The sequence below is a fragment of the Doryrhamphus excisus genome, linkage group LG1, assembly GCF_037039965.1.
Source record: "Doryrhamphus excisus strain RoL-2023G ecotype Guam linkage group LG1, RoL_Dexc_Guam_v1.1, whole genome shotgun sequence".
Classification (NCBI taxonomy): Eukaryota; Metazoa; Chordata; class Actinopteri; order Syngnathiformes; family Syngnathidae; genus Doryrhamphus; species Doryrhamphus excisus.
The window spans coordinates 27,345,119-27,368,310 of NC_136357.1; the positions used below are offsets into that span (position 1 = coordinate 27,345,119).

Below are 23,192 nucleotides of genomic sequence, written 5' to 3' on the forward strand. Positions count from 1 at the left end.
AGAAAACAAAAGTCCTGAGACAGAACACACCGAGTCCCTTAAAGAAGGCTTAGGTCTTCTGTGAGCGAGGAAGATGGAATCGTTCATCCACGGAAAAAGTAGCGATAAGAACAATAACTTATAACCACTTCCACACCGAGATGATAAAGATATATGTAAATATATAATTATAAACTTAAAAATGAAATCATCTTTGTATAACAAGGACATTTTTGGGGTTCTTTTGAGTGCTGCCTAAGACCAGAAAACAAAAAAAAACCAACCAGCGAGAGCACAAGAACACTTAGATGGTTTTCCTGGGAAAAACCCAAGTTCCTTAAAATCAATCCTAGACTCGATAGAACCGTCTTAACTTACTAATAAAAATCGTTGCACAAAATGCAAACTACTTTGAAAGAACAACCTGAGTGAGAAAGAAGCTGAGTGGACACCACAGACAGATTCGCGCGTGAGTCGGTAGATCGTACGCCAAATTAGTCTTGGTTCTGTTGACCCGTTCGTGTCGCAAAGGATTCCTGGAACTGCTTCCCCGAATCCCGTTCCACGGTGAATTCGTCGAGCGGTATCGTGGAGAGTTGGGTGGTATTCGGTGAGTAGGACACAACGGCGGAATCAGCCTGAAAATGCATACAGAAAAATATTATTATACTTCATACGGTTAATTTCGATCATCGTTTTGACTTCCGAAAATAAAATAAAATAAAATAAAATAAAATAAAATAAAATAAAATAAAATAAAATAAAATAAAATAAAATAAAATAAAATTTTGGAATATTTAAACTCCAATAAATGTTAATAAATTATGGTACTACATAATGTTATTTTTCCTCATATTATTTCATCATATTATAGCATTACTCACCTAATATTTTGACTCCATTTATCACTGTTTTTTGTGAGTGTGAATGTTTTTTTTCCAAACCTAATAAAACTAAACTAAACTAAACTAAACTAAACTAAACTAAACTAAACTAAAATAAAAATCTTGTATATTTAAACTCTATGCTAATAAATGCTAATAAATTATGTTACTACTTAATGTTATTTTTCCTCATCATATTATGGCATTACTTAATATTTTGACTCAATTTACCACTGTTTTTTGTGAGTGTGAATGTTTTTTTCCGAACCTAATAAAAAAATAAAAATAAATAAATAATAAAAATCTCAAATATTTAAACTCTATGCTAATAAATGCTAATAAATTATGGTACTACTTAATGTTATTTTTCCTCATCATATTATGGCATTACTTAATATTTTGACTCCATTTACCACTGTTGTTTGTGAGTGTTAATGTTTTTTTTCCAAACCTAATAAAATAAAATAAAATAAAATAAAATAAAATAAAATAAAATAAAATAAAATAAAATAAAATAAAATAAAATAAAATAAAATAAAATAAAATAAAATAAAATAAAATAAAATAAAATAAAATAAAAATCTTGAATATTTCAACTCTATGTTAATAAATGCTAATAAATTATGTTACTACTTAATGTTATTTTTCCTCATCATATTATAGCATTACTCACTTAATATTTTGACCCCATTTATCACTGTTTTTTGTGAGTGTGAATGTTTTTTCCAAAATAAAATAAAATAAAATAAAATAAAATAAAATAAAATAAAATAAAATAAAATAAAATAAAATAAAATAAAATAAAATAAAATAAAATAAAATAAAATAAAAATCTTGAGTATTTAAACTCTTTGCTAATAAATTATGTTACTACTTAATGTTATTTTTCCTCATCATATTATAGCATTACTCACTTAATATTTTGACTCCATTTACCTCTGTTTCTTTTTTACCTTGTGAGGATAAGCGGTAGAAAATGAATGAATAATTTCGACAGAAAAATATGTAAAATATTCCTGAATATGCATATTTTTCTACTCATAATATGGCGTTCCCCCCCCGCCCCCAACAAAATATTGTGACTTTCCTCATAAATCCATTTTTAAAAAGCGTTTTTGAAAACTCACCCTGCGTGAGTCTGGTGTGTCGGGTCGAGGGAAGAGTTGCTCCAGCTCGTTGCTGTCGACCACTTTGTTCCCTCCTGCGAAGCCGTTGACCTCCATTTCTCTCCTGGTGGCCATGTTGAGCCCGGTGGCCCCCTGGGACGAGGAGGAAGACTCCAACGCCGCGTTGCGTGCCGCCTGGGGGGTGGCCTGAACCGCCTTACACATCATCAACCTGAGGATTACAAGAACACGGACATGACAAAGCCGACATTTATCCCCTGGCCCCCACCCCGGGGGGGGGGGTTATTGACAGGTTCTTGTCATCCATACCTGCCGCGGTAGCTGAAGACGAGGAAGAGAACGCAAAAAACGATACAGGTGACGCCGATGTGGATACCGATGATGATGCCGGTGGCGGAGGTTTTGCTGTGCTCGTCTTGCACGCAATCGCACGAGGCGTCCAGAACTGGGGAGACGGGACACGCCACGTTCAGACAAGACCGCGTTCAGACCAGACCATCGTAAAAAAAAAAACAAGCGGTCGTGTTTTGGCGTACCAGATTTCTCCAGCGCGTCTCGAAGCGAAACGAAGCGTGTGGTGGCGTTGCCGTCGCCGTGCTGGTTGTACGCTAGCAGATTAATCTCGTAGACCAGTGACGGATCTGGAAAAAAACGGACACGGGTAATCATTAACCTTCATTAAGTCAGTGGTGTGAAAAGTGAGGCCCCGGGGGCCATTTGTGGAGCACTGTTTTTTTTTGATGGCCCACTCTAAAAATACGATTTAAAACTAACAATTAAAAAAATTAGCATTAATTTTATAAGAATTAAGTCAAAATAGTAACAAAAAAAGTAGTAATTTTCACAAAATAATGTGATTTTCATAGCATGATTTGGAAAAAAAATTATGAGAAACAAAAAAGTTTTTTTTTTAGAAAATTAGAAATTTTTTGCTGAAAATTGATACAAACAATAAACGACGTGAAAATATTAAAAGAGGGAAAAGAGGGATTCTAACAAGTTGAAAGTTGCAATTTTATGAGAATGAATGAAATAATAATAGTAGCATAACATTGAAATATAATATAAATAATCATTACATAATATTACATAAATTTTTAAAACTAACAATAAAAAAAATAGCATTCATTTTATAAGAATGAAGTCAAAATATTAACAAAAAAGTAGTAATTTTCACAAAACAGCATAATACTTTGAGGAGGAATAATGTGATTTTCGTAGCATGATTTGGAAAAAAAAATATGAGAAACAAAAAAGTTTTTTTTTTAGAAAGTTAGAAAATTATTGCAAAAAATTGATACAAACAATAAATGACAAGAAAAAAAAGTTTCAATTTTATGAGAACAAATTAAATAATAATAGTAGCATAACATTGAAATATAATATAAATAATATTACATATTAAAATATGGGGCCCGGGGGCCATTTGTGGAGCACTGTTTTTTTTTTTAATGGCCCACTCTAAAAATACGATTTAAAGTTAACAATAAAAAAATTAGCATTAATTTTATAAGAATAAAGTCAAAATATTAACAAAAAAAGTAGTAAATTTCACAAAACAGCGTAATACTTTGAATAATGTGATTTTCGTAGCATGATTTGGAAAAAAAATTATGAGAAACAAAAAGGTTTTTTTTTTTAGAAAATTAGAAAATTATTGCAGAAAATTTATACAAACAATAAACGGCGTGAAAATATTAAAAATATTTTATCTCATAATTAATTTCTAACAAGTTGAAAGTAGCAATTTTATGAGAATGAATGAAATAATAATAGTAGCATAACATTGAATTATAATATCAAGTAAAAAAGTTATGACAATTTTTTGGAAAAAATTAGGTTGCAGAAAATGGATAATAAATGATGATAAACGACGTGAAAATATTAAGAGAAAAGAGGGATTCTAACAAGTTGAAAGTTGCAATTTTATGACATTGAATTAAATAATAATAGTAGCATAACGTTGAAATATAATATAAATAATATTACATATGAATTTTTTTGGAAAATTAGGTTGCAGAAAATGGATAATATTATGAAAATGACGTCAAAATATTAAGACAAAAAAGAGATTTTAACAAGTTGAAATGTACAATTTTATGAGAATGAATTAAATAATAATAGTAGCATAACATTGAAATATAAATAATATTAGATATTAAAATTTTGGAAAATTAGGTTGCTGAAAATGGATAATGTTATGAAAATGACAAAGGGATTCAAAGAAGTTGAAAGTTGCAATTTTATGAGAATTAATGAAATTATAATAGCATAATAGCATAACATTGAAATATAAAATAAAGTTAAAAAAATGATAAAAATGATATTTTGGGGGGAAAATTAGGTTGCTGAAACATTTGTAAATTTCTGAAAATTAAATAGAAATATTATGGGAATATGGTGGCAATTACAAGAAAAAAATTTGGTTTGAAAAAAACAAAAAATTTGAAAAAAATAGCTGTAATTTTATAAATATGGAGAGAAAAAATAATTTTTTTTATGAGGGTTTCCCAGAAACTGAACTGTAGTTTTCCTGTGTATGATACCCAGTTGGTGGCCACCATTTTTGGTGCAAAATAATACTGCTAAAAAATATGAATATGAATATGAATATGAATATGAATAGCATTAAGCCTCTCACCCAGCTGGGTGATGTTGTACTGGGTGGCGTTGGGCGGCAAGACGACGGGCCCGGTAAAGGTTGCCGTGTGGGCCCTTCTGTAATAGAGGCGGAAGCCTTGGTGCTGACCCATCTGGGTGGAAGCTTCCCACACCGCCTGCACCACACTGCTGTTCACCACCTTGGTGACGAGGGACGGGGGGGCCGGAACTGCAAGACCGTACACAACCACTCATCAACTGCGCCGCCACTTTGGAAGACATCATTTAGATGTTTTATCTAAAAATTTCATCTTTTTTTAAGACTTTTTATCTTATACTTTGGACTTTTTTTTGACAATTTCAACATTTCATCTCTTGATTTTAATTTTCCATTCGATAATTATGACTTTTTATTTTATAATTTAGACTTTTTAGCTCATAATTTAGATGTTTTATCTAAAAATGTCATCTTTTTTTAAGACATTTTATCTCATACTTTGGACTTTTTTTTTTTGACAATTTCAACATTTCATCTCTTAATTTTAATTTTCCATTTGATAATTATGACTTTTTATCTTATAATTTAGACTTTTTAGCTCATAATTTAGATGTTTTATCTAAAAATTTCATCTTTTTTTAAGACTTTTCATCTCATACTTTGGACTTTTTCTTTCACAATTTCAACATTTTATCTCTTAGTTTTAATTTTCCATTCGATAATTATGACTTTTTATGTTATAATTTAGACTTTCTAGCTTCTAATTTTGATTTTTTATCAAAAAATGTCATCTTTTTTTAAAGACTTTTTATCTCATACTTTGGCCTTTTTTCACAATATTGACATTTTACCTCTTAATTTAAAATTTCCATCCCATATTTATGACTTTTTATCTCATAATTTCAATTTTCTGTCTCATAATTATGACTTTTTATCTCATAATTTCAACTTTCTTTCTCATAATTATGACTTTTATCTCAAAATATAGACTTTCTAGCTCATAATTTAGATGTTTTATCTAAAAATTTCATCTTTTTTAAGACTTTTTATCTTTTTTTTATTTTACTTTGGACTTTTTTTTTCACAATTTTAACATTTAATCTCTTAATTTTAATTTTCCATTCGAAAATTATGACTTTTTATGTTATAATTTAGACTTTCTAGCTCATAATTTAGACGTTTTATCTAAAAATTTCATCTTTTTTTAAAGACTTTTTATCTCATACTTTGTCCTTTTTTTTCACAATTTCGACATTTTATCTGTTATTTTAAATTTTCCATCCCATAATTATGACTTTTTATCTCATAATTTCAATTTTCTATCTCATAATTATGACTTTTTATCTCATAATTTAAAATTTCTATCTCATAATTAGGACTTTTTATTGCATAATTTTTCTTTTTCTTTCACAATTTCAACATTTTATATCATAATTTCAACGTTTTATCTCATAATTATGACTTTTTATCTCATAATTTAGATTTTCTATCTCATAATTAAGATGTTTTATCTAACAATTTTATTTTTTAATCTTATGATTTCAACTTTTTATCTCATAAGTTCAACTTTTTAATCTTATAATTATGACTTTTTGTCTCATAATTTGGACTTTTTTTGGACTTTCTCAATTTCCACATTTTATCTAATAATTTTTACTTTTTTTCTTAGAATTTCAACATTTTATCTCACAAGTTCAACTTTTTATCTCATAATTATGACTTTTATCTCATCATTTCAATTTTATATCTCATAATTGTGACTTTTTGTCTCATAATTTGGACTTTTTCCTCTTAGAATTTCAACATTTTATCTCACGAGTTGAACTTTTTATCTCATAATTACGACTTTATACGTCATAATAAGACATTGCATCATAAAGTAAAAGCCCTTTTAAAAAAAAATGAGGTGGTCCTTGCTGACACGTGTTCCCGTGTGAGCTCCTACCTTCCCCACGCGTGTTCTCCATCACGCTGTCTGACGGCTTGCTGGCTCCGTGGGACGTGTAGGCCTTGACGTAGAAGGTGTAGCTGGTGGAAGGTTCCAGATCTCGGATGATCTGCTGCAGCGTCGCTTTACTCACGGCCTCCTCGTACTCCATTTCCACGGGGTCTGATTGTGTGGAAGATGAGGAGCGGGGGGTGGAGGGTAGGGGTGGGGGGTGGGGGGGCATTAAAGAGGGCGTGTTATTGCATTTTATTGCTCTTAATCCGGAGACACTCCGACCATAACCACAATCTACCTCCAGCCCTAAAACAATCACGGCCGTGCCATCCTGGAAGTGTAATTACAGCACATCTTAGCGGCTGACGCCCCCGGGGGGGGGGGGCTAATTATACATCTGAGACAATAACCTGCAGAGAGAAGCGGGGCCAGGAGGAGCACCTAAGCAATAATTTCAGCTGGTTTCATTTTTACAAACTGTCACGTTTTGATATCAACTCTTTTAATTTAATTTAATTTAATTTAATTTAATTTAATTTAATTTAATTTAATTTAATTTAATTTAATTTAATTTAATTTAATTTAATTTAATTTAATTTAATTTAATTTACGACCTTCTGAATATATTGTGTAACATTGTTAGAGACCTCCGGACACAAACTAGCACCCCTATAGTCATCTTTACGTTCATATTACCCAATACAGTAGACATAATCGGAGAAGATAAACCATTTAAGCCCTGCATATGTATGATAATGCATACTAAAAAAAATAAAAATAATGACTGGACAGGACACAATTTTTTTTAAAAATACATAATTATGAGAATAATAAAAATCAGATAAAATAACGTATTAAGTCCAGTCCACAAAAGTAAAAAAAACAGTCCACAAAAAATAAATAATAACTATAATAATAATAATAATAATAATACATAATTATGAGAATAATAAAAATCTGACAAAATAACGTATTAAGTCCAGTCCACAAAAGTAAAAAAAAGTCCATAAAAAATAAAATAATAATACATAATTATGAGAATAATAAATATCAGACAAAATAATGTATTAAGTCCAGTCCACAAAAAAAATGCATAATTATGAGAATAATAAAAATCTGACAAAATATGTTCAACTTTTTATCTCATAATTATGACTTTTATCTCATAATTTGGACTTTTTATCTCATAATTATGACTTTTATCTCATAATTTGGACTTTTTATCTCATAATTATGACTTTTATCTCATAATTTGGACTTTTTATCTCATTAGTTCAACTTTTTATCTCATAATTATGACTTTTGTCTCATAATTTGGACTTTTTATCTTATAATTTGGACGTTTTATCTCATAAGTTCAACTTTTGATCTCATAAATATGACTTTTATCTCATAATTTTGACTTTTTATCTCATAATTATGACTTTTATCTCATAATTTGGACTTTTTATCTCATAAGTTCAACTTTTTATCTCATAATTATGACTTTTATCTCATAATTTGGATTTTTAATCTCATAATTATGACTTTTATCGCATAATTTGGACTTTTTGTCTCATAAGTTCAACTTTTTATCTCATAATTATGACTTTTATCTCATAATTTGGACTTTTTATCTCATAATTATGACTTTTATCTCATAATTTGGACTTTTTATCTCATAAGTTCAACTTTTTATCTCATAATTATGACTTTTATCTCATAATTTGGACTTTTTATCTCATAAGTTCAACTTTTTATCTCATAAGTTCAACTTTTTATCTCATAATTATGACTTTTATCTCATAATTTGGACTTTTTATCTCATAATTATGACTTTTATCTCATAATTTGGACTTTTTATCTCACAAGTTCAACTTTTTATCTCATAATTATGACTTTTATCTCATAATTTGAACTTTTTATCTCATAAGTTCAACTTTTTATCTCATAATTTGGACTTTTTATCTCACAAGTTCAACTTTTTCATCCATTTTTAAGCTTGAAAATACTTAATCTTGCCAATTTTTCTACTAATAACTAAGAAAACTAATAATAATTAAATAAAATAATTTTTGAAATATCGCGGCGAGGGATTGCGGCCTGACCTGCTGTCCGGCGTATGTGCAGGACGTAGCCGATGATGTCCTGCGTGTTCTGATCGGGCTCCCTCCAGGACACCTGGATGGTGGTCGGTGAGAGGGACTCGGCCTGCACGTCGGTGGGCACACCGGGGAGCCCGTCGGCCCAGAGCACCGTGAGGCGAGCGCTGGCTTGCGTGGAGCCGGCGTTGTTCTCAGCGATGCATTGGTAGATGGCCTCGTCGTCCTGGCTGATGCCGTAAATGGTCAGCGTGCTGTGAGAGGCAGAAGGAAGTGAAAAATATGAAACCCAAAAATATTTTTTACCAATGCATTTTTTTTTCGTTAATTCCTTAATATATTGACTTTATTCTTATAAAATTACACTTATTTTTTTACTTTATCATTTTTAAGTTTTTTTGCAAAGATATAATATTACAAAATATAATATAATAATATTACACATTTTTTTTATCTCATAATGAAAACCTTTTGTCTCATAATGAAACCCAAAAATATTTTTTTACCAATGCATTTTTTTTCATTAATTCCTTAATATATTGACTTTATTCTAATAAAATTAGACTTATTTTTTGACTTTATCATTTTTAAGTTTTTTTGCAAAGATATAATATTACAAAATATAATATAATAATATTACACAATTTTTTTTATCTCATAATGAAAACTTTTTGTCTCATAATGAAACCCAAAAATATTTTTTTACCAATACATTTTTTTTCGTTAATTCATTAATATATTGACTTTATTCTTATAAAATTAGACTTATTTTTTGACTTTATCATTTTTAAGTTTTTTTTGCAAAGATATATTACAAAATATAATATAATAATATTACACAATTTTTTTTTATCTCATAATGAAAACTTTTCGTCTCATAATGAAACCCAAAAATATTTTTTTACCAATGCATTTTTTTTCATTAATTCCTTAATATATTGACTTTATTCTTATAAAATTACACTTATTTTTTGACTTTATCATTTTTAAGTTTTTTTGCAAAGATATAATATTACAAAATATAATATAATAATATTACACATTTTTTTTATCTCATAATGAAAACCTTTTGTCTCATAATGAAACCCAAAAATATTTTTTTACCAATGCATTTTTTTTTCATTAATTCCTTAATATATTGACTTTATTCTTATAAAATTACACTTATTTTTTGACTTTATCATTTTTAAGTTTTTTTTGCAAAGATATAATATTACAAAATATAATATAATAATATTACACAATTTTTTTTATCTCATAATGAAAACTTTTCGTCTCATAATGAAACCCAAAAATATTTTTTTACCAATGCATTTTTTTTTTTGCAGGGTGCAGAACTTAATGACTCTCACAAAGATATAATATGACATTATTCTTGTCACATCACCCCCGCCCTTGCACACAGAAGCTGCAGCCAGAGAGTCCATATTTCAAACTGGTTTGTCGTCCGCTGGAACGGCCATCGGAAAAACATAAATCTATTTTACAGTAAAAAAAAAAAAAACGACATCAGTGAAAGCTTTCATGTGTCGACCCACACATAATACATCTATATTTACACTTTCCATCCAGCAGCACGGTTTTTCTTCGCTTTTCCCGAGACAATCTGCACACACTTATATATAAACAAATATATATATATAATATAAAAATACTACAGTAATGCAATTTTAGTAGCATAGAGTTGAAATATTAACTCATTCGTCCCTCATTGGAAAGGCACAAAGAGGTGATGATGTAACTCCACAATAAAATACAGCATGCCAAATCCATGCGGCCAGCAACCAGGAAGTGAAAAAAGGCATCTCGCCGTGTTGTGCAATTTTAACGCATGCAAGTTATTTTCTAGTTGGGAACCGATATTTTCCTGAAACTTACCTATGTTCTACTACTGATTACTAAAGAATTAAAATAGGTAGAAAGAAACTTTTTTTTTTCTGATGAAAGACGAGAGTCTAATCTTTCTTTTGGTGTATGCCATGTCTATATAACCCAAGAAAACAATATTTTGAGTGCCTTGAAAAATCAGTAAAAAACATAAAAATGAGTTAAATAGGTTTTTTGGTAATTTTTTAATATGATGTTTTTGGAACTTTAGGTTGGGAAAAAAATTATATTATATTTATTATAATTATTAATATTATATATAATAATAATTATTATTATTATATTACTAATATTACAGGAAGGAAGTCATAATTTTACCCCCAAAAATCAATGTGTTTCTTTAGGTCGGGAAAAATTATATTATATTTATTATAATTATTAATATTATATATAATTATTAACAGCATATAATTTTTGATATATTATTATTATTATTATTATTATTATTATTATTATTATTATATTACTAATATTACAGGAAGGAAAAATGATGTTTTTGGAACTTTAGGTTGGGGAAAAAATATATTATATTTATTACAATTATTCATATTATATATAAATATTAATATATTATTATTATTATTATTTATTATTTATTATTATTATTATTATTATTATTATTATTATTATTATTATTATTATTATTATTATTATTATATTACTAATATTACAGGAAGGAAAAATGATGTTTTTGGAACTTTAGGTTGGGGAAAAAATATATTATATTTATTACAATTATTCATATTATATATAAATATTAATATATTATTATTATTATTATTATTATTATTATTATTATTATTATTATTATTATTATTATTATTATTATTATTATTATTATTATTATTATTATTATATTACTAATATTACAGCAAGGAAAATTGTGTTTTTGGAACTTTAGGTTGGGGAAAATTTTTATTATATTTATTACAATTATTAATATTATATATAATAATAATAATAATTATATTACTAATATTACAGGAAGGAAGTCATAATTTTACCCCCAAAAAATCAATGATGTTTTGGGAACTTTAGGTTGGGAAAAAATATTATATTATTATTATTATAATTATTATTATAATTATTATTATAATTATTATTATAATTATTATTATAATTATTATTATAATTATTATTATAATTATTATTATAATTATTATTATTATTATTATTATTATTATTATTGCCGAACTGTAAAGCCTGTGGCCTAACCACTCAACCGCCGGGTTACACATTATTATTATTATAATATTACTAATATTACAGGAAGGAAGTCATAATTTTACCCCCTCCAAAAAAATCAAATTATTTAAGAAGACAGTTTAAATATTTGAAAGATTTAATTAAAAATAACAAAAATGCCAACAAAAGAGCAAAGAGTGAAGTTGATGGTATTAATACTAGGTCATCGGTAATAATCGGCATGCCGGAGCCTATCCCAGCTGTCTGAGTACACCCTGGACTAGTAACAATAATTATATATTTTTTCATTTTTCAATACATGAAAAACCATGTGACCCCAACTGAAGACGATCTTGTGAGGAAAAAAAAATGGAAGCTTTGTTCAAGACTACTTTGTCACTCACTTGTCACCTTGCGGACCTTTTTAATTGGACACCTGGGAAGTGGTATTTGAGCTCACTTTGGTGTGGAAAGATACATTCCGTGGAAAAAGGGGGAGCGCTTTTCTGGGTCAGGAGTTCCAGAATGGAAAACAGAATCAGCCATTTTTTTTTTTTTTTGACTGTAACTGTGAAACGGACGCATAATTATCCTCTTCCCCGCCAGGTGGATTCAATCTGGCTAATTATCAGGTCAAAGAAAACGCCCTGTCTGACCTCTGACCCCGAAGGTGGCGGCAGTCACCACCCCTCCCGCTCACGACGCAACCATCACATTTCTGGTAGCTTTTCATATCGGCGACGGATGAGGTGTTTTGCGAAGAGGTCACGTGACCGGATGGAGCAAAAAAGCCCCCCCGCCCCCGACGTCCCCCAGGGGTGGGGTGACAGGGGTGCCGGACCCAATGCCAACACATCCGAATGGGCCCCTTGAGAGGATACTGATTGTCGAAGGACAGTAGCACAAAACACACACTCACATTGCGCTAATCCCTCATTTAGCGCGAATAACTAATGCTAGACCCAACAGTGATAAGTGAATTTCAGCAAAGTAGGAGTCCATATTTATATATGGAATATTGTCATAGTTTCCAATCTGTTTATGGCAGGGGTCTCAAACTCAATTTATCTGGGGGTCACTGGAGCTAGGGTCTGGGCAAGGCTGGGCCGCATCAGGGCCCCCCCCTCCCAAAAAATGCATTTATTCATTCATTCATTCATTCATTTTCTAACGCTTTTCCTCACAAGGGTCGCAGGGAGTGCTGGAGCCTATCCCAGCTGTCTTCAGGCGAGCGAGCCAATCACAGGGCACATATAGACAAACAACCATTCACACTCACATTCATACCTATGGACAATTTGGAGTCGCTAATTAACCTAGCATGTTTTTGGAATGTGGGAGGAAACCGGAGTACCCGGAGAAAACCCACGCATGTACGGGGGAGAACGTGCAAACTGGAATTGAAAAGTCTGTGCGCTAACCACTCGACCACCGTGCAGCCTTCGATTTAATTATTTGTAATTAATTCATATTATTATTTTTTTTATTTTTGAAACTATTCTTTTTAAAAATATTTGATGGTAGGCCATTTTTATTTTCTTTTTATATTATTTATATTAATATTTATTTATTTTATATTTATTATATTATATCATTATTTTTTTACCAAGATATTTTTTTTTCTATTTTACGCAGTTTGACATTTCCTATTATTATTATTATTATTAAATACATTTTGAAAACTATTCTTATTAAAAATATTTGATGGTAGGCCATTTTTATTTTATTTTTATATTATTTATATTAATATTTATTTATATTTATTATATTATTATTTTATATTTTTACCAAGATATTATTTATTTTTTATTTTTTCTATTTTGCACAGTTTGACATTTCCTATTATTATTATTATTATTATTATTTTTTGAAAACTATTCTTATTAAAAATATTTGATGGTAGGCCATTTTTATTTTATTTTTATATTATTTATATTAATATTTATTTATATTTATTATATTATATTATTATTTTATATTTTTACCAAGATATTATTTATTTTTTTATTTTTTCTATTTTACGCAGTTTGACATTTCCTATTATTATTATTTTTGAAAACTATTTTTATTAAAAATATTTGATGGTAGGCCATTTTTATTTTATTTTTATATTATTTATATTTATATTTATTTATTTTATATTTATTATATTATATTATTATTGTATATTTTTTCTGGGATATTATTATTATTATTTTCTATTTTACTCAGTTTGACATTTCCTGCCGCGGCGAGTCTTTTCCCCCACAAAGTACTCGTGTTTGAAGTAGGTGTTAGCCGTGTTGCTGTAAATGTAAACCACATTCCTTCCTATACGGGGAGGGCCGGGGGGGGGGGATTCCACTGGGTGCATGAATGGGATCGGGTGGGCTTGCAGTCAAATCCCATATTTGTGATAAAGTCACAAATATCGAATGAAACAACAAATTACATTAAAAACAAAAGATATATTTTGGTGATGATTACCATAGAGCAGGGATGTCTGAAGTTTCGATTTAAAAAAAAGACAAAACAAATGGAAAGAGGATTTAGGGTTGAGAATGGGGGGGTTGGTGGGGGGGGGGGGTTGTTTGCTTATCCAAAGCCTGGGCTGTCCTCTCCTGACAGGGTGACAACCATCATTTACCCATCAGTTCAAGGTCGTTTCACAGATTGATGGATGGAAGGCCAGTGTGTCTCTCTAACGGTGGGGGCCTTCGGGTCGCTTTTGCTCGCCATTGTCTCTGAGCAGCACCTCATGGAAAAAAAAAAAATAATAATAATAATAACCCCCACCATGGCCATTATGAACCCAACACAAGGGGAAAAAGGACAAAGAGAAGACCAGGAGGAAGAGGAGGGGGCGACAAGCTGTGGTCTGAGAAGAGGAAGAGGAACGGGTGATATGACTGATTACAGGCGGGGTTAAAGGTCAAGGCCAATGCCCAGAAACAAAAAAGAAAGGCTTATTACACCCGCAAATGTAATACAAATCTGCAGCTTTCAATGTAATAATCCCGCAAATAAATTTCCCAAAAATTTAATAAAAATTATTAAATTTTGTTTAATAATTTTGTTTGTGTGTTTTAGTTACATTATATTATTGTATGTATGTGTGATTTTTGTGTGTATATGGGGAAGAAACAATCAAAAGAAATAATAAAATATAATAACAATAATAATAGTAATAATAATTTTATTTATTTTCATTTTTATTTAATTTTTATATTTATTTTAACAATTGCAATTATCACAATTATGTTATTTTTTTAATTTAAAATAAATTATAATTTAATAATTAAATATTCCTTTAATGTAATAAATGTACAAAGTGAAAGTGAAAGTGAAAAACTGTAAATGTAATAACTTCCCGCAGATGTAATACATTTCCCAAAAACGTAATAAAAATGTAAATTATTACATTTTATTTGTGGGCGTACATGTGTTTTAGTTACATTATATTATTGTATGTATGTGTGATTTTTGTGTGTATATAGGAAAGAAATAATCAAAAGAAATAATGAAATATAATAATAATAATAGTAATAATCATTTTATTTATTTTTATTTAATTGTTATATTTATTTTAACAATTGCAATTATCACAATTATGTTATTTTTTTTAATTAAAAATAAATTATAATTTAATAATTAAAGATTCCTTTAATGTCATAAACGTACAAAGTGAAAGTGAAAAACTGTAAAGGTAATAACTTCCCGCAAATGTAATAAATTTCCCACAAATGTAATAAAATTTGCCTACTACAAACGTAATACTAAATTACATATGTGGGAAAGTGAAAAACTGTAAATGTACTATTACAAAATTTTTATTTTTATTTTTATTTTTATTTTTATTTTTATTTTTATTTTTATTTTTATTTTTATTTTTATTTTTATTTTTATTTTTATTTTTATTTTTATTTTTATTTTTATTTTTATTTTTATTTTTATTTTAACAATTGCAATTATGACAATTATGTTATTTTTTTAAATTATAATTAAAGATTCCTTTAATGTATCCAAATGATACTCTTTGAATAATATTTTTTCCACAAAAAAAAAAAAATATATTTTGTTAAAATCCTAAAAATGGCATCTACACCTTCTCCCTCATTATAAGAAGAAAGAACAAACAACAACTACAAAGATCATTATTTTGTCTCATATTACATTTGCGGGAAGTTATTACCTTTACAGTTTTTCACTTTCCCACATATGTAATAATTTCCTGCAAATGTAATAGTTATTACTTTTGCAGGAAATTCAGTATTACGTTTGTATTGGGCAAATTTTATTACGTTTGTGGGAAATTTATTACATTTGCGGGAAGTTATTACCTTTACAGTTTTTCACTTTCCCACATATGTAATAATTTCCTGTAAATGTAATAGTTATTACTTCGCAGGAAATTCAGTATTACGTTTGCAGTGCATAAATTTTATTGACATAACGTGTCGTTTGTCGAGAACCTTTAAACATCGAACAAAAACAAAAACGTCGTTCCTTTCCTTTTTTCATCATAAAATCCGTACACACAACAAATCAATACCGTCAACGTTAATATCAACAATAATAAATAATATTAATAATATTAATAACCGACAACCTCCCCCAGAATTTGCCGTGTGCGTCTACATAAGCAGCCAATCGGGTGTGAGCTGACATCATATCCAGTACCCCCCCCCCCACCCCACCCCCATCCACCACCTCGGTAGAGTTCAAAGGGCAACACATTTGTAAAATGTTATGTTTGATTATGTGCGTGCACACGCCCGCATGAATAACGCCGCCGTTTGTGTGTGTGTGTGTTACGTATTTGCTGGCGTTTTGATGAATCTGTTGCATGCATGTGTGTGTGCGCGAATGAAATATACAATCGATTTCCCCTTTCCTACCCTTGTCCGATTTGCTCTTGAAGGTCATAGGAGATGAGTGGCTGACGGAAAAGAAACCGGGTCGTTGCACAAACACGCACACTCTCCGCTAGTCGCCGCATTCATTCATTAAAATGGGGTCTGTTGCGGTCTTATATTCGGGCTACCCGCTCAAAGCAGTAATACACTTTATATAATATATATACGTATATATATATATATATATATAAGAATGGAAGCACTGGGCAGCCCAGAGCAGTCGAATATAATTTACATATGATTACTTTTGTTTTGCCTTAGCTGCCGAGGTAAAAAAAAAAAAAATGCCGTCATTTCACATCCAGGCTGAACCAACAGAGTAAAAAAAAAAGTCCGCACGGCGGACATTAAAGGCCCTTTGAGGTTCAGGTAGAAGTCATTTTACTGGTTCAAGGTTGCATCCTGGTTTATTCAAAACAACCTGGACTGAAACCGTCATGTATTACATTGTATGTATTTACACTGGAAAATACTGGAATACAGGGCTGCACGGTGGTAGAGTGGTTAGCGCACAAGCCTCACAGCAGGGTTTCAATTCCAACTTCGGCTATCTCTGTGTGGAGTTTGCATGTTCTCCACCGTGCATGTGTGGGTTTTCTTCGGGTTACTCCGGTTTCCTCCCACATTCCAAAAACATGCTAGGTTAATTAGCGACTCCAAATTGACAACCTCAAATCATGGCTATATAAACATGGAACCTACCAAAAACAAAGACTAAACTCCTGTCTTTCATCAGAAAAAAAAAGTTTGTAATAACTATTACATTTGCAGGAAATTATTACATATGTGGGAAAGCGAAAAACTGTAAAGGTAATAACTTCCCGCAAATGTAATAAATTTCCCACAAATGTAATAAATTTCCCACAAGCGTAATAAAATTTGCCTACGGTAAACAGAATACTGAATTTAAGTTATTACATTTGCGGGAAATTATTACATATGTGGGAAAGTGAAAAACTGTAAAGGTAATAACTTCCCGCAAATGTAATAAATTTCCCACAAACGTAATAAAATTTGCCTACGGCAAACGTAATACTGAATTTCCTGCAAAAGTAATAACTATTACAGTTGCGGGAAATTCTTACATATGTGGGAAAGTGACAAACTGTAAAGGTAATAACTTCCCACAAATGTAATAAATTTCCCACGAACATAATAAATTTCCCACAAACGTAATAAAATTTGCCTACTGCAAATGTAATACTGAATTTCCTACAAATGTAATAACTATTACATTTGCGGGAAATTATTACATACGTATGTGGGAAAGTGAAAAACTGTAAAGGTAATAACTTCCCGCATATGTAATAAATTTCCCACAAACGTAATAAAATTTGCCTACTGCAAACGTAATACTGAATTTCCCGCAAAAGTAATAACTATTACATTTGCGGAAAATTATTACATATGTGGCAAAGTGAAAAACTGTAAAGGTAATAACTTCCCACAAATGTAATAAATTTCCCACAAATGTAATAAATTTCCCACAAACGTAATAAAATTTGCCTACGGCAAACGTAATACTGAATTTCCTGCAAAAGTAATAACTATTACAGTTGCGAGAAATTATTACATATGTGGGAAAGTGAAAAACTGTAAAGGTAATAACTTCCCGCAAATGTAATAAATTTCCCACGAACGTAATAAAATTTGCCTACTGCAAACGTAATACTGAATTTCCTGCAAATGTAATAACTATTACATTTGTGGGAAATTATTACATATGTGGGAAAGTGAAAAACTGTAAAGGTAATAACTTCGCGCAAATGTAATAAATTTCCCACAAACGTAATAAAATTTGCCTACTGCAAACGTAATACTGAATTTCCCGCAAAAGTAATAACTATTACATTTGCGGAAAATTATTACATATGTGGCAAAGTGAAAAACTGTAAAGGTAATAACTTCCCACAAATGTAATAAATTTCCCACAAACGTAATAAAATTTGCCTACGGCAAACGTAATACTGAATTTCCTGCAAAAGTAATAACTATTACAGTTGCGAGAAATTATTACATATGTGGGAAAGTGAAAAACTGTAAAGGTAATAACTTCCCGCAAATGTAATAAATTTCCCACAAACGTAATAAAATTTGCCTACTGCAAACGTAATACTGAATTTCCTGCAATGTAATAACTATTATATTTGCAGGAAATTATTACATATGTGGAAGAGTGAAAAACTGTAAAGGTAATAACTTCCCGCAAATGTAATAAATTTCCCACAATCGTAATAAAATTTGCCTACTGCAAACAGAATACTGAATTTAAGTTATTACATTTGCGGGAAATTATTACATATGTGGGAAAGTGAAAAACTGTAAAGGTAATAACTTCCCACAAATGTAATAAATTTCCCACAAACGTAATAAAATTTGCCTACTGCAAACATAATACTGAATTTCCAACAAAAGTAATAACTATTACATTTGCGGAAAATTATTACATATGTGGCAAAGTGAAAAACTGTAAAGGTAGTAACTTCCCGCAAATGTAATAAATTTCCCACAAACGTAATAAAATTTGCAGAAAACCCACACATGCACGGGGGAGAACACGCAAACGCCACACAGAGTGTGGAATTGAACTCGGGTCTCCTAGCTGTGTGGCCTGTGTGCTAACCACTCGTCCACCGTGCAGCCGTGTGCAGTTGTTATTATAGTATATAGTAGTTGTTATGCTCGGTTTTGTTTCTTTTCTACCTTTTTCTAGTTGGGAACCGATATTTTCCTGAAACTTACCTACGTTCTATCGCTGATTACTAAAGAACAGACAAAGGTAGAAACAAACTTTTTTTTTCTGATGAAAGACAGGAGTCTAGTCTTTGTTTTTGCTAGGTTCTGTGTTTATATAACCATGATTTGTGTTGTCCAGATCTGTTTATCCTGCACAAATAGTAATTGTTTACGTCATGTCTAAATCTGAATTGATATCAGCCTCTGTCTTCTGCTACTATCTGTCGCTAAACAACACAATGGCAAATTCTGAAGACGCAAACCTCCTCTATTTGGCAGAAAGCGCCTGCTGGTCAACTAGACGATTTTATGAGCTAATTAGCTAATGGTAGATTACATGATGGAGTCCCTCAGCAATCAGAGGAGGGTTTGTGAAGCATGACATCCACATAATAGCAGGTCGTACACTAATGGTGCATGGTGGAAAACACAGTGACAGCTCTGATTATGACCGCTTTATCTTCTCCTTTTGCCCACTCATGGCTTCGCTTTTGGAAGCCATTTTTCATGTCTTTTTCCTACAACCAAACGTTGTACCCTCATTTGTTTGCTCCTACTTCTTTTTTCCGGTCGTTTTAATACAGTGTCGGATGGCGGATGCAAGCGGGAGTGCATCAGCGCACATGAGTGATGGCGGTCTCTGCTCTCCCTGTGCTTGCCGCACTACACTGTAACTATTGATTTTTTTTTCATGCATATGTGATACATTTACTCTGTACGATTTACTGTACGCCATTTTACGCCATTTTTGGATGCTTCTGGGGCCCCTGTTAAGGGTGTGTGAGGTTTCCACTGTGTTTTTGACCAGAAAAAGCATTAGAAGCAAGTTGAAAAAAAAACTGAAAAAAAACAGGAAAAAAATGAAAAAAAAACAGGAAAAAAAATGAAAAAAACGACGTACTAACCCACTAAACCACATGCCCCTTATGATTTTTGTCAAAAATCACAGCAAAAGTGAAAGCAAAAAAAAAGCAAGTGAAAAAAAAAAAACAGAAAAAAACCAACATACTAACCCCTTACGTTTTTTGTCAAAAATCACCAAATTAAAAACCTGGCATTTTATGCCGTTTTTGGGTGCTTCTGGAGGCCCCTGTTGTGGAAACCTTACACACGCTGTGTTTTTGACCAGAAAGTGCATTAGAAGCAAGTGGAAAAAAAACTGAACAAAATGAAAAAATGAAAAAAAACAACATACGTTTTTTTTGTCAAAAATCACCAAATTAAAAACCTGGCATTTTATGCCGTTTTGGGGTGCTTCTGGGGCCCCAGTTGAGTGTGTGTGAGGTTTCCCATGTTTTTTTTTAACTAGAAAAGTGCATTAGAAGCAAGTTGAAAAAAACTGAAAAAAAACACATGCCCTTTATGATTTTTGTCAAAAATCACCGCCCTCAAAAACTGCAATTTTATGCCGTTTTTGGATGCTTCTGGGGCCCCAGTTGAGTGTGTGTGAGGTTTCCACTGTGTTTTTGACCAGAAAAGTGCATTAGAAGCAAGTGAAAAAAAAATGAAAAAAACTGAAAAAAAACTGAAAAAAGCTGGAAAAACGACATACTAACCCCTTAGGTTTTTTGTCAAAAATCACCAAATTAAAAACCTGGCATTTTATGCCGTTTTTGGGTGCTTCTGGAGCCCCTGTTAAGTGTGTGTGAGGTTCCCCCCGGTTTTTTGACCAGAAAGTGCATTAGAAGCAAGTGAAAAAAACTGGAAAAAAAAAAGTTTTTTGTCAAAAATCACCAAATTAAAAACCTGGCATTTTATGCCATTTTTGGGTGCTTCTGGGGCCCCTGTTGAGCATGTGTAAGGTTTCCACTGTGTTTTTGACCAGAAAGTGCATTAGAAGCAAGTGGAAAAAAACTGAAAAAAATGAAAAAAACAACATATGTTTTTTGTCAAAAATCACCAAATTAAAAACCTGGCATTTTATGCCGTTTTTGGGTGCTTCTGGGGCCCCTGTTGAGCGTGTGTGAGGTTTCCACTGTGTTTTTGACCAGAAAGTGCATTAGAATCAAGTGAAAAAACTGAAAATAACTGAAAAAAAAATGAAAAAAAAAAACTGAAAAAAATGAAAAAAACGTTTTTTGTCAAAAATCACCAAATTAAAAACCTGGCATTCGATGCCGTTTTGGGGTGCTTCTGGGGCCCCTGTTGAGTGTGTGTGAGGTTTCCCATGTTTTTTTGACCAGAAAAGTGCATTAGAAGCAAGTGGAAAAAAACTGAAAAACACTGGAAAAAAAACGTTTTTTGTCAAAAATCACCAAATTAAAAACCTCGCATTTTATGCCGTTTTGGGGTGCTTCTGGGGCCCCTGTTGAGTGTGTGTGAGGTTTCCCATGTTTTTTTGACCAGAAAAGTGCATTAGAAGCAAGTTGAAAAAAACTGAAAAAAACTGGAAAAAAAAACGTTTTTTGTCAAAAATCACCAAATTAAAAACCTCGCATTTTATGCCGTTTTTGGGTGCTTCTGGGGCCCCTGTTAAGTGTGTATGAGGTTCCCCCCGTTTTTTTGACCAGAAAAGTGCATTAGAAGCAAGTGAAAAAAACTGAAAAAAACTGAAAAAATCACAACACATTAAAAAAAAAGCTAGGTTATGGAGAAGTGGGAACAACAACGTTGCAATTCGTCATCTAAATGATCTTCAACATGCTTTTGCAACGCCACATCCGGCATCCCCGATAAAACATGCACTGCGCCGTGTGTGTGGACTTTATGGTGTGAAAACACGGTCTCCACAGCACTCATCATCACACTCTAGGGGGGGTGTGGACCCGCCATGGGAAAGCATCCAACATCCAGCAGCCAATATGCTTCACGCATACAAAGACCGCCATTAAATCAGACGGCTGCGGCATTAAACCTTCCGAGCTGATGGAGAAACACCACCCATAGGGATTTATCACCACCCGGCCATGCAAAACGGTGTTCTTTAATGATCCAAACATTGCTTAATTGCTTCATTAAGACTCATGGTCATAAAAAAATGTGTAGTGATCATGATGGGATAGGCTGGCAATGCTGGAGACTATCCCAGCTGACTTTATTTGGTGCCCTACCTTTTGTCCAAAGTCAGCTGGCATCAGCAGGGGTGTTACGGGGGTAATGCTGGAGCCTACCCCAGCTGACTTTAGAGTGTACCCTACCTCTTGTCCAAAGTCAGCTGGGATAGGCTCCAGCATCACTCCCACTCTGCACCAGCAGGGGTATTACGGGGGTAATGCTGGAGACTATCCCAGCTGACTTTAGAGTGTACACTCCCTCTTGTCCAAAGTCAGCTGGGATAGGCTCCAGCATCACTCCCACTCTGCACCAGCAGGGGTGTTACGGGGGTAATGCTGGAGACTATCCCAGCTGACTTTAGAGTGTACCCTACCTCTTGTCCAAAGTCAGCTGGGATAGGCTCCAGCATCACTCCCACTCTGCACCAGCAGAGGTGTTACAGGGGTAATGATGGAGCCTACCCCAGCTGACTTTAGAGTGTACACTCCCTCTTGTCCAAAGTCAGCTGGGATAGGCTCCAGCATCACTCCCACTCTGCACCAGCAGAGGTGTTACGGGGGTAATGCTGGAGTCAACTGGGATAGGCTTCAGCATTACCCCCACCACACCCCTGCTGGTGCCTATCCCACCTGACTTCAGAGTTTACACCACCTCTTGCCCAAAGTCAACTGGGATAGGCTCCAGCAATCTACCCTGACTTTATAGTGTATCCTACTTGGGATAGGATATGCCGGAGCTTATCCCAGCTGACGTTAAAGTATACCCTACCTCTTGTCTAAAGTCAGCTTGGATAGGCTCCTGCAAGGTAATGCTGGAGCTTATCCAAGCTGACTTTGCACGAGCTAAAGTCAGCTGGGATAGGCTCCAGCATCACTCCCACAAT

At 31.9% G+C, this 23,192-nt stretch overlaps 1 protein-coding gene across 2 annotated transcripts in view; it reads right to left on the minus strand.

Moving 5' to 3' along the window:
- Positions 1–315: 315 nt before the first annotated feature.
- igdcc3 (immunoglobulin superfamily, DCC subclass, member 3) overlaps positions 316–23,192 on the minus strand; it is a 96,134-nt gene continuing 73,257 nt past the window's right edge. For both annotated transcript variants that reach the window (XM_058077249.2, XM_078793033.1), the window contains exons 8-14: positions 8,619–8,866; positions 6,535–6,699; positions 4,632–4,820; positions 2,527–2,631; positions 2,300–2,435; positions 1,991–2,201; positions 316–617 (exon numbers count right to left, since the gene is read on the minus strand). In XM_058077249.2, the coding sequence (XP_057933232.2) occupies positions 474–617; positions 1,991–2,201; positions 2,300–2,435; positions 2,527–2,631; positions 4,632–4,820; positions 6,535–6,699; positions 8,619–8,866 (1,198 nt within the window). In that variant the 3' untranslated portion in view covers positions 316–473. The remainder of the gene's footprint in view (positions 618–1,990; positions 2,202–2,299; positions 2,436–2,526; positions 2,632–4,631; positions 4,821–6,534; positions 6,700–8,618; positions 8,867–23,192) is intronic.